The sequence below is a fragment of the Sphaerodactylus townsendi genome, linkage group LG01 (genome assembly GCF_021028975.2).
Source record: "Sphaerodactylus townsendi isolate TG3544 linkage group LG01, MPM_Stown_v2.3, whole genome shotgun sequence".
Taxonomy (NCBI): Eukaryota; Metazoa; Chordata; class Lepidosauria; order Squamata; family Sphaerodactylidae; genus Sphaerodactylus; species Sphaerodactylus townsendi.
In genome coordinates, this window is record NC_059425.1 from 22,284,264 (window position 1) to 22,296,692 (window position 12,429).

The 12,429-nt window shown below is 46.5% G+C and overlaps 1 protein-coding gene across 2 annotated transcripts in view; it reads right to left on the bottom strand.

Annotated features, from left to right (window-relative positions):
- NCSTN (nicastrin) overlaps positions 1 to 12,429 on the bottom strand; it is a 42,716-nt gene that overhangs the window by 21,544 nt on the left and 8,743 nt on the right. The window contains exons 4-8 of one of the 2 annotated variants that reach the window (XM_048513305.1): positions 10,368 to 10,486; positions 8,588 to 8,733; positions 7,422 to 7,572; positions 5,683 to 5,789; positions 3,569 to 3,721 (exon numbers count right to left, since the gene is read on the bottom strand). In XM_048513305.1, the coding sequence (XP_048369262.1) occupies positions 3,569 to 3,721; positions 5,683 to 5,789; positions 7,422 to 7,572; positions 8,588 to 8,733; positions 10,368 to 10,486 (676 nt within the window). Of the gene's footprint in view, positions 1 to 3,568; positions 3,722 to 5,682; positions 5,793 to 7,421; positions 7,573 to 8,587; positions 8,734 to 10,367; positions 10,487 to 12,429 lie in introns of both variants that reach the window. The other variant, XM_048513296.1, reaches the window with a different exon arrangement.

Below are 12,429 nucleotides of genomic sequence, written 5' to 3' on the forward strand. Positions count from 1 at the left end.
CTGCCAAGGTCACCTTGCTGGAGGTGAGGTTTTAACCTGGCACTTCCTGATTCACAGGTTAGTCTTTTAGGCAGCAATCTTACCTGAGATCCATATCTAAACATAGAAAGCCACCTTAGATCATTAGAAGTAGAGTTGATGTTTATACCCTGCTTTTCTGTACCTTTAAAAGGTAAAGTTTCCCCTTCAGTCGTGTCCGACCCTGGGGTACCACTGCGAGCAGTGATTTCATAGGCAAGCCTGTTTTGTGGGTTAGTTTGCCATTGCTTTCCCCGGCTATTCTTTACCCCCTAGCTATGAGCTAAGTACTCATTTACCAACCAAGAAATGCATGGATGGCTGAGCTGATCATGAGCCAGCTGACCCACAGGGAGCTCAAACTCCTGACCGTGTGAGTGGCAGTGCAAGCACTTAAGCACTACGCCACACAGCTCCTATATTCTGTACCTTTAAGGAGTCTCAAAGCAGTTCACAAACCCCTTCCCCCTCCCCTGAATAGGCACCTTGTGAAGTAGGTGGGGGCTGAGAGAGTTCTCCAAGAACTGTGATAGCCCCCAGCAGGTTTCATGGGTAAGAGCAGGGAAACAAATCCAGTTCACCACATGAGAGTCCACTGCTCTTAACCACTACACCATGCTGACCCTCTAAGCACCCTACATGTGATCTCCAGAGTCTTGGGTCTTGTAAACGGACCTAAGAGGGATTGAACCTGGGGCCTTCTGCAGTTGAAGCAGGTGCTCTTCCGCTGAGCCACGGACCCAAGAATCAAGCCATGTGGAATGGGACTTAAATCCACCCAAATGAGTTTAGGATGATGTCTTCAAACACTTTGCAAAGATAGCTAGTCTGCGGCAAGGCATGCTTCTCACAACTTCAAAGAGAGCAACTGCAATGTACAACTGCAATAACAAGGGGGGGGGGTCATCAAAGCTGGAGGAGGCAGATGCCAGGTGCACCACGTTCCATCCTGTCTGAACCCAACCCTGAACCCAACCCCAACCCTGAACCCATCCCCAAGGATTGCTAGATTACTGGGCAATATCATTTTAAACGTCCAGCTGTTTCAGGAGCCAACAGATGGTAGAAGGATGAAAGTGTTTGCCCCAATTATTAAAAATCTACCTAACAGAGCCTACCTTACAGGGCTGTTGTAAGGATCCCACTTGCGTGACCAACACCCTCTACTACTATATAAACGCTGCCTGTTAATTACTGAGAAATTCGGAGCTGCACACACATAAAGGCCAATTCTGCAGTCCTCGTAAGAAAAGCCACAACGGCTGATTCCCTGTTTGAGGGTGGGGGTGGCAGTCACATGGGCTCCTCACAGGACTTTGGAAACCACCACTAAGTTGACAGCGTTGCGCAAATGAGGCTCTTCGGCGCCGATGCCTGAGGGGAACATCAGCTGTTAACCATCCATTCCCTCCCCCTCTTTTCCACCCCCCCCCCTCCAAAGATCCTCTTGGCTTTGCACAGCTGCCAGCTCCCTAGAATTAACTGCATTTTGCTCCAGAGCATACATATATTTTTAATTGTGCAATGTTTTATGTTCGAGGCATCGAACCTCTAAATACCAGTTGCAGGATATCATGGGGGGCAGGGGGAGGAAGAAGAACAAGAGAAAGGCTCTTGCCCTCATCCCTGGATGCGGGACTCCGAGTAGAAAATCGGATCAACTGCTGCTGGAAACGGGATTCTGGACCAGATGTGAGCTTTAGCCTAACCCAGTTCTTTATAAAAGGCTAGATAAACTCACAATGGACAAATCTAGCCACAGCTATGAATCGTGATACAGAAGAACGGAACCTCCCAGTTCAGAGGCAGTTTATCTCTGAACACCAGCTGCCGGAATAGAGGAGGAGGAGGAGGAGGAGTTCGATTTATACCCCACCTTTCTCTCCTGTAAGGAGACTCAAGGTGGCTTACAAGCTCCTTTCCCTTCCTCCCCCCACAGACACCTCATGAGGTAGGTGGGGCTAAGAGAGTTCAGAGGGAACTGTGACTAGCCCAAGGTCACAAGACGATAAATAAATTAAAACCAAGTAATAACATGCAGGTTCAAATGTTAACCACAAAACCCTACAACAAAAAAGGACAACGAACCAGACATGGAATACAGACTTGCACATTTTCATACACAAATTGCAACACCATGGGCGTTGCAAAAACAACACTCTCGTGTGCAGCTGCAAACAAATACACTTGCACTATTCCCAATGGTTAAGAGACGGGAAATACAAAAGGATATGGAATGCTAAGGTCTGGTCCATCTGTGTCAAACAGTATCACACTCAGTAAACTATAGAGCCCAATTCAAAGGCCTGGACAACGAGATCCTTGGTCGCTCACAAATAATTCTCATTTCGCAGGCTCTTTAACCCCTTCACCAGCTTTCTTGTAAATCTTAATGCTGGCATTATTTTGGGAGCATTTATTTGCTGTTCAGTGCATATAAAAACTCCAGCAGGCTAATTTGTGCTGTAACATTAGCATCAGGGAAAAGGTACGTGTGTTTGTTCTTTCTTGAATAATAAGTTTGCAGATCCAGATGCAACATCGCAGGGGGTCCTCTTTTCCCTCTCCATTGCTACCAAGCAGATGCAATACCGCAGATGGGTCCACAAGCCCTGCCACTCGCCAGTCCTGCTCAATGCGGTTATTCTATAGTCAAAATCGCTCTAGAAGGTGATTTGGCCCTTCGGAGTAAACAGTCCTCAGAGGCCCAAGCTGTCCACCACCTGCGCGATCCTTGGGGGGGGGGGGGGCGGGCTGTGTGCAATGCTACGTTTTGGAAGGGAACGTTATGACTACGCCTACTTATCTTTTATTAATTTTAAAAATGTCAATTCGCTTTAACGGGCAAGAAAGTGCTCTCAAGTTGATGCAGAGCTATACGAACACGCCTTGGATTCATTTGCTCGTGCTATCCTTCCTTCTCTCTCCCTTCATGTGCCGCAGGGTAATGTAAAGTTAATTCCCAGAATTATGGCTTTCTGGTTTCCCCGCAAGCCACCATTCTGAGTTTGTTATCAGTTTGGAATCCCAGCTTGCAAGAGAGCAAACTTTAGTTTCTTGATTCAGCTGGGAAGCCAAGCTGTGGTATGTGGAAAATTCAGAAATCGTTCATGCAGCACACACGGGAAAGAAGGGGAGACAAAGTGACCAACTCCAAGAGACCGTCAGCACTCATATGCACAGTGCTAAACTCAAGTCTGGCTGCAGGTCTTCACCAAGCTACTGAATAAACATGCTGCGTGGAATGGTGCAACTCCAGGGACGTTAACGTGCCATTCCCAGGAGGAGCAGGAGGTGAGTACATCTGCCTCTCTTGCCTGTTTGTTTCCCCAAAGGGAGATAAATTGTCTTGCCTGACTCAACAGCACATTTTCCAGCTCAGGGCATTCAGAGGTATCCTCCAAATCCTCAGACCTGACAGAAAAGCCTGCTGCTGATGCAATTCCTTATTTCAAATGACGAAGCAAAGCATGCTCTCGGCTCGAAGGAAACACCAAAATGCCTCCCTAGGAAGTCTTGCTTCCACACAAGAGGGCAGAAAAGGACTTACCCCCTGGAAGAAGGTGAACATGATGTTTTTCGGCAACGTCTGAACGTCCGGCACTTTGTGGATGGCTTCGGCTGCGGCCAAGTGGGTGACGAAAGACGTGACGGCGCTCGCTGCCCCGGGAGCCACGTTCCAGAACATGGAATGGCTGTCAATCTGCCAGAAGACAGCCCAGCATCAATACACAGAGACCTGAAAGTGGCTGAGAACCAGCCAACGACTTCATGATCATGTTTCCAAGCTCCACGTAGCCTCAATTCGTCGGTTCTGTCACAAGGTAGCTAAGGAAACTTAACTGTGGCTTCGTGCAGTCTCTAGATTGACAAGTCTATGCAGTTGCTTCAGTGAAAAAGCTCGGGAAATGTGGGCTGTATCTCTAATAGAGAGCCAGCGTGGCGTAGTGGTTAAGAGCACGTGCACTCTAATCTGGGGAACCGGGTTTGATTCCCCACTCTGCCACTTGAGTTGTGGAGGCTTTATCTGGGGAACCAGATTAGCCTGGGCACTCCATGCCAGCTGGGTGACCTTTGGCTAGTCACAGTTCTTCGGAGCTCTCTCACAGGGTGTTTGTTGTGAGGGGGGAAGGGAAAGGAGTTTGTAAGCCCCTTTGAATCTCCTTACAGGAGAGAAAAGGGGGATATAAATCCAAACTCTTCTTCTTAATAGGCACTTTCAAGCTTTCCCAGCTCTGCTGCAGGGCCGGTTTGTTCCCTTTTGGGGGAGCCCTGAGTCATTCTGCTTTGGAATTCATTCTCAACATGATACATAGAGAGGCCAAAAGAACTCATCTGTATGACTTTACACTTACAGAAATTGTTCTGTTGCATAAGTTACTTTGCAAGAGGAAAGTACCATAGGACAGCATATTTATTGCACCCAGGTCAACATTGAAAACCAGGCCTTCACACTGAAGTGTTAGAGCTTAACGTATCATTTTAACGACATCAGTTATGGGCCCCCTCCAAGCATTAGGTGTGGGGGTCTTTGGCCTCTGAAAGGCCAAAGTTCTACAGAGCCCAGAGTGTAGAATGCTCTTGGATCTAGTAGGGAAAGCAACAGCTTCCCTGGTTGACAAGGAAAACCAGAAAGGGAAACACTGCTGAAATCCTGAGGTTCAAATTGGGCACCATGCCAAGTCAGCATTTCTGCTAACCACAGTTTAGAACCCACGGCAAATAAGGATTCGCAGCTGAATGTCTTTTTGCTTCCCATCTTTTCCAATCCCCAGGGACAATGGAGTCCAGAAACAGAGCAACAGCCATGACTACAGTATGTCACTGAAGACATCACTGCAAGCCACAATAAGCACAAACTTAGGTTTGCACGCTCACTTCCAACCAGGATTTCTAATTCCAGTTGCCAGCCAGCTCATCAACTCAGACATAGTTCCCAAGGTTAACCTATCTTATTTATGGTTTGAGGAATCAAGCTCAGTTCAACAGCATGCCCAATTATCATCTGCGCCAAATGTAGCTTAAAATGAAAACGTGAGTTTTCCAAACATACTATCAAACTGTGGTTTAAAGTCATGGGTCTATTTCACCTACAGGCATCTGCTCAAATGCGATGGCCATAACAACATTGGTTTGGATAGTATACTGAACAATAGTTTGCACTCAGTGTTTCAAAGCATGATTTCTGGTTTGCCAGACAAGTGCAAGCCAGTGTTTCTCCATCCTGATATCATAGCAAACCGTGGTTAAGCTTCCTTCTTGGAGTGGTATCTGAACTGATCCCTCAAAAGTCAGCTTCCAGCAGGCAGCAAAGCTTCAGTTTGCTGCAGAACCCAAACCGCTTCTTATTACCCCGCAGCCAGGAAAACCAGGAGAAATCATGCCGAACATACAAGAGGTAGATTGAATTACAAAGAAAAGATGAGAGCGCGTCAGATTCACCAAGCAGACTTTATAAGGAAGATTCAACAGAGACAGAACCCTAGGCCCGTGGTGGCAAACTTATGGCACTCCAGATGTTCATGGACTACAATTCTCATCAGTCCCTGCCAGCATGGTCAATTGACCATGCTGGCAGGGGCTGGTGGGAATTGTAGTCCATGAACATCTGGAGTGCCATAGGTTTGCCACCACTGCCCTAGGCTGTGCTAACGTGTCACCTACTCGAGTCGCAACCATGATGACTTTCTCGGTGGAGTTCAGACTCGCAGAAACGTTGATGGGCTTCAGTGTGCTCCACACGTTGTAATCAGAGAGTGGGTCACAGATAACTTCTGGGGACAGGAAAAAGAACAGTTAGGGCAAGCTCCCAGGAGTGAAAGCTGCCATTTCTAAGCTGGAGGGGAAGTGCTGCCCACCTAACAAATGATCCTACCTGCATCCAGTTCAATTTGTACTGCTGGTCAGTAATAAGCTTTATTGTACTGGGCAAGCATTAAAGTTAGATCTTCTGCCTTTGTGGCAGGTCAGAATGACTGCAAAACAGTGAACCTGATTTTGGTTCAGAAGATGAACAAAAGGGGTTCCAGAACCAAAGGCCTCTTCCGCACATGCAGAATAATGCACTTTCAATTCACTTTGAATGCACTTTGCAGCTGGATTTTACTGTGCAGAGTGGCAAAATCCACTTGCAAGCAAATTGTGGGAAAGGATTGAAAGTGCATTATTCTGCTTGAGCAAAAAGGGCCCAAAGCCAGGATCCACCCTCCCATCTCTTGAAATCAGATGCTTAAGATGGTTATGGGCTGGATTCAGCCATCTGATCTGTGGAGGTCTCAGCCCCTCACTCCCACCCCTGACAGTCCCTTCTGACACTCATAAAGAGGTCTGTCAGTCGAGTGGTTGCAAGGCGAGGAAAGATGGCAAAATCCCTGACCTGCGTAGCTATTATTCCACACAATTTTTCCTGGTTCTGGGAAAAGCGAGAAAGATACACAGCCATCAGTGCCATACTGGATCCAATCCAGTTACTCATTGCAAGACAATATAGGGCTGGATCCTATGTCACCATTCGGATAACAGTGGCTTGCTTCTTCCAGGTGATAAGCACTTAGAAGAGGGGAGGAATCACTGCAAGCAGACAGAGTCCCCGGATACAATCCTTAATAGTGTAAGGTCATGGCTTCAAGATCACATTAGCAGGTTTGGGGCTTTAAATTTCACAAGTGAATCTAAGAGTCCTGCTGGATCCAACCGAGGTCTACCTAGTCCAGCTTTTACTTCCGGTCACCTCCAAGCAGATGCCTCCTGGAAGCCGAAGTGCAGGTCTTGAAGCCAGGAGTCCTTCCCACATTGTTTGCTCGCAGCTTCCTTCATACACAGATTCCCATTTAGCCCCCACATCTTGTTCACGGGCCCATCATCCCCCATTTTTCTCTAATTCACTGCAAGACCACCTAATATATCGTGTTTCCCCAAAAATAAGACCTACTCCGAAAATAAGCCCTATCATGATTTTTGGAGGATGCTTGAAATATAAGCCCTACTCCAAAAATAAGCCCTACCGGTAGTTACAGATCAGGATGGTGTAATCCAGCAGGGTGCTCCCTGCCAATGAGAATGCAGCTTGCATCACACATGACAAGGAAGCAGTGAAGGTACTGTATTTCCCCTAAAATAAGCCCTACCCCTAAATAAGTCCTAATGCATCTTTTGGTGCAAAAATTAATATAGGATCCTGTCTTATTTTCGGGGAAACACGGTAGAATCATAGAGTTGGAAGAGACCACAAGGGCCCAATCAAAGCACACATCGTCACATCTGCAGCACAGAATTTCGTAAGTTAACTACCCACTTGCTTTTGCCTCTTTTCATTGCAAAGTGTTAGTCGTGTAACAGAAATGCTGCCTCTGACCATTGATCAAGAGGTGCCCCGGAGCTCAGGTCCCGACCCAACTTCTTACCCGGATTGATGCTGAAAGTGGTCTGGAGGTGGGTGCGCCGCATGCAAGTCACCGTGCTGGTCACGGCGTGCATGTGGGAGAACATCTGCATGGCACACAGCGGGTACTGCGGGACTGAGCCGTTGCGAGGGAGGTTGTAGGTTTGGTAGCACTACGGGGTTGGAAGCAAGAGAGGAAAGAAGAGAAGAATGAAAGAGGCCAGCTTTCCTCAATCTAAAGAGATCTGCAAGTTCATCTATTGCAGAAAAATAAGGATTCCTGCAGCTCTTGAGAAGACATTGTTTGATTGGGCAAAATAGTCTGTCATTTATCAGATTAAACTGCCTACCAAGTTGTATTATTATTATTATTATTATTATTATTATTATTATTATTATTATTATTATTATTATTATTATAGATTTCACAGCTGCCAGATCTTTAGCTGGTTGTTGGCTTTCAAAACAATTCGAGCCACACCCAGAAGCCTAGGAAGTTGTAATGTATCGGCGTAGTATTCGTGCGGATCCCAGCAGGGCTGCCTTCTGAATTTGACAGATGTTAATCTTGTCAATTTGAAGATGTTTCAAGTGCTGTCCTAGTGTTTTCGGGATGGCGCCCAGCGTGCCGATTACCACTGGGACGACCTCAGCTGGTTTGTGCCATAGACGCTGAAGCTCGATTTTCAAATCGTGGTATCTAGTGACCTTCTCGTGTTCTTTTTCAATGACCCTCCTGTCACCGGGGACTGCTATGTCAACAATGCTCACTTTCTTGTCCTCAATCACAATGATGTCTGGTGTATTGTGTTTCAACACTTTGTCCGATTGGATTCAAAAGTCCCACAGGATCTTGACCTTCTCATTTTCCATTACTACTACTACTAATTATTATTACTATTTAGTTTTATATACCGCCCTCTCCCCAGGGGGCTTTAGGCAGTGTACTTCTGGTCCTTCTAAGTCGTGTGGGTGGGAACTTCTGGGCTGCAGTGCTGGAAAAAATATACTTACCTGTCAAGACGTTGACATACCAGCAAACAAATGTGTGAAAGATGTACAAGCAAGCATTATATTCAGTTGAAAACCATATAGATATATGTTACCTATCTCTCCACCCACCATCCACCCATCTGTTGCAGTTCTCAAATGAGCAAACATTTTGACCAAATGTATCATCAGCAGTACCTGTTTAATAACCTGAGTCTCGTTCTCATCGTGAAGGAGGAAGATGGGGAAACTGAAGTCCTCATAGAAAAGGCCATTGCCCAGGGGATTCCACTCCATACGATTGCAGTGAGCGTACTGACTGCCATATTTGCTGGAGTAGACACCTGAAGAATGAGGAGGGAAGAAAGAAACACAAGGCGAGTGAGGGTCACTTGAAGGATGCAGAATGCTACCAAGGAAAGACCTCCCCGTTGCAAGCTGATGAGCAGAGGCCCAGCTGTATCCTAATGTGGTTGAGAAATAGGAGGTGGGGAAGTTTGGTACTGTAGGATGGAGCGGGGGGGCAGAAAGTTGTCTTCCTGCCATTGGCTGAGCTGCTCCAAGATGAAGGAACAGGCGAAAACAAACAGATAAGAGGCTATGGAAACGGCAGAAGGAGAATTGGGAGTGATCCAGTAGGAAGGGGAGGAGGCAAGACAAAAAAAGGGGGGTGCTTCCAGACTCCTCCCAGATATGCTACAAATTTCTTATCACTATGTGCTTGTTCCTGCTCCACATCACCACTCCGCTCTCATATCCCAGTCCATCCCCACATGGGACCTTCACTTCTCCTGCACCTTCAACCTTTTCAGTTTGATCTCCTTACCAGCCCCTCTAGGTCTGGAACTGCCTCCCAGAGCACACTGGGTGCTTTCTCTTTTCTTTTAAATTCCTCCTTCATCCATCAAGCCTTTAGGAACCTTACAGGCATCATTCCCTGGCTGAACCTTCCCCCAACTCCTCAGGGGGGTTAAGAGCAGGTGCACTCTAATCTGGAGGATTGGGTTTGATTCCCCGCTCTGCCACTTGAGCTGGGGAGGCTTATCTGGTGAACCAGATTAGCTTGTGCACTCTAACACATACCAGCTGGGAGCTCTCTTCGGAGGTCTCTCAGCCCCACCCATCTCACAGGGTGTGGGGGGGGGGGAAGGGAAAGGGTGGATATAAATCCAAACTCTTCTTCTATGTAAGGTCCTGCATTTTGCAAAGCACACTGGTTGATGGCATAGTGCTCGACATAGGACTGACGGCCCTTGAAAAGTGTTTGGAAGCTTCAAATGATGCAGAATGCTGTAGCCAGGAAGCTGGCAGGAATAAATCGTAAGGATCATCTCGCTCCAGCCTTGGCCCATCTATATTGGCAGCCGATTGGATTCTGGGCACAATATGAGGCCCTGGCGACCTTTAAAGCTCTACCATGGACTGAGATCAGCCTACCTTTCTGCTGCCTATCTCCTTAAGAACCCACCCAACCACTGCAGATCTTCGGAGGCTCTGCTTCAGGTGTCCCCGCTTCTGAGATCAGGCAGGGGGCAACCTAGGAGAGGGCCTTCTCAGTTGTGGCACCAAAACTCTGGAACTCTCTCCCCAGGGAGACTCATCTGTCCCTTTCTGCTGCCATCTTCCCCTAGACAGCAAAGACTGTTTTGTTTGGCATTCTCTCAGGCCCCTTCCGCACACACAAAATAATGCGTTTTCAAACCACTTTCACAACTGTTTGCAAGTGGATTTTGTCATTCCGCACAGCTTCAAAGAGCACTGAAAGCAGTTTGAAAATGCATTATTCTGCATGTGTGGAATGAGCCTCAGTGATCCCTCTTTCCCACTCAAAGTTTTAATTGTTGTTGCAGGGAGAGAAAGAGAAGGCGTTTGTAAGCTGCTTTGAGACACCTTAAAGGTAGAGAAAAGCAGGGTATAAAAATCAGTTCTTCTTGTTTCTGGTTCTGTGACCCACGAGTAAGTAACATTGTTCCCTTACCAAAGCCATCATTTGGGCATTTGGAGCCAGGAGAGAATCCTCCTACAGGGCTGGGTTTGGCAATGGCCACGGCCACCCCGGAGATCCGTGAGCTTTTTTTGAGTTGATCCATCATATCCCTGTATGGAGAGAAGCAAGAGAATGATGGCACTTTCCACTACCCTGTTTTTCCATTTAAATCAGGAGTGTCCCACTCTGGCCCTCCAGATGTTCGTATATTACAATTCCTATCAGCATTTTGGCAGGGGCTGATGGGAATTGTAGTCCAAAAAATAATTGAGTGGGAGCTGAGCAAAATAAGGAGCTTATGATAGATCCCCCCCCCACCCCCCCCGGCACTTTACATTCTGGAAGATGGGTAGCTCTAGCTCTGGGAGGACGCTCAGTAATCTATTCCTGTCAGAGAAACAGTAAATTGGCACCAGGGGCAGGTAGAGTTCAAACAAAGATTTTGATGTTTATTTATTTACAAGGAAACTGAATTTACAAGGAAACTAAATCAAGAAGGGTTTTAAGCCAAGAATCACAATAATAGGTAATACAAGAAGATACTGGTTCAGAGAAGATGCTTGTTTATAAGATGTTTCAGTATCTTCAAATTGCTGATACAAGGGCAGAACTGGTCCCTCACACCAGTGTCTTCAAGTTCATTACACACTTCAAAAAAACTAGCCTAATCTTCAGGAGGTGTTTCTTTTACCGTCTGCAGATCTCCAAGACTTAATTCCTCACTTCATTTAAGTGTAACTGACCCAGGTCCTAAACGACATATTCCAAGACTACCTCCCTTATCTGAGATATGTTTCACATGATGCATACCAGAGGAGGACTTGTGGTTTTCCTCCAGAAAACCTAACCTTTCCTCTATTTATACTTCCACCACCCTCAGGAGTTTCACTGCCCCACATCTGGGTGAGCTCTCCTCAGAGCAACTCAACCAAGTCACCAGTGTGGCTAATTAGGGTTTCTGTGTAATGATTACCTACAGGACCTTGGAGCAGTTTCCTTCACAAAAATCTGCCCTTAATGACTCTTACTCTGAGGGGCTCAGCATTCACAGAACTGGTCCTCAGCCTCCAGAGAACAGATTTATATCAGGTTGACCCTCTCACTCTGACATTCCCAATAGTCTCCCCCCCCCCCCCCCCCCCCCCCCGCACCAATTGCCTTCGGATTAAGAATGCCCAGCTGTTCTCTCTAGCCAATCAGGCTGCGGTCTCCATTAACCCTTTAGGCTCGCAACAGCTTAAGGCCAGAATGAGCTTAAGTGGCAGTGTACGTTACAGAGCTCAAACGCCTTTCACAGAGAAATACATGAGAACAAGGAAAATTTAACCAAACAGAAAACGAAGACAAATACTTATATCTTTTTCCTTCCTTCCAGTAAAAAAGTTTTGATGTGAGCACTCACGGGTGTGGTTGTGCACATAAACTCACACCTGTATATTGCCATGGCTGATAATGCAGTGGAACAAACCTTAACAAACTTCGTGATGCCCCCATACACCACCTGACCCCAGCAATTGCTGGTCCCCTTTCTGGAGTATTAGGACCTTACGCCATCAATAAACATGGGCAGGTTAGTTAGTTAGTTATATTTTAGATTTATTGGCCACCCTCCCCCGAAGGGCTCAGGGCAGCTTACAACAAAATAAAATCATTATTATTAAAATCAGACAAGGAAATAATCTAAAACCAGAGTAAGATCCACAACAGTTTGGATGGCGATAAAATCCCACTCCCAGCCCCACCCCAAGCTCACTGGAGGCCGGGACAAAGTAACCACACTCAGTCCGGCTGACGTTGTTGCAACTATTTTAAATGGATTTTAATGATTTTAATGTATTATTTAATGCATTATCTGATTATGTTGTTTATGCTATATTGTCTGTCTATTCTTGTTGGTTTGTTGTACACTGCTCAGAGCCCTTCGGGGGTAGAGCGGTGTATCAATCAATCAAATAAGTAATAATAATAAAGACAAACCTTCACAAACTCAAAAGCCAAAATCCAGAAGATCAAAATTCAACCCCAGTCATCAAACGATGACGCGGCTGGCCTC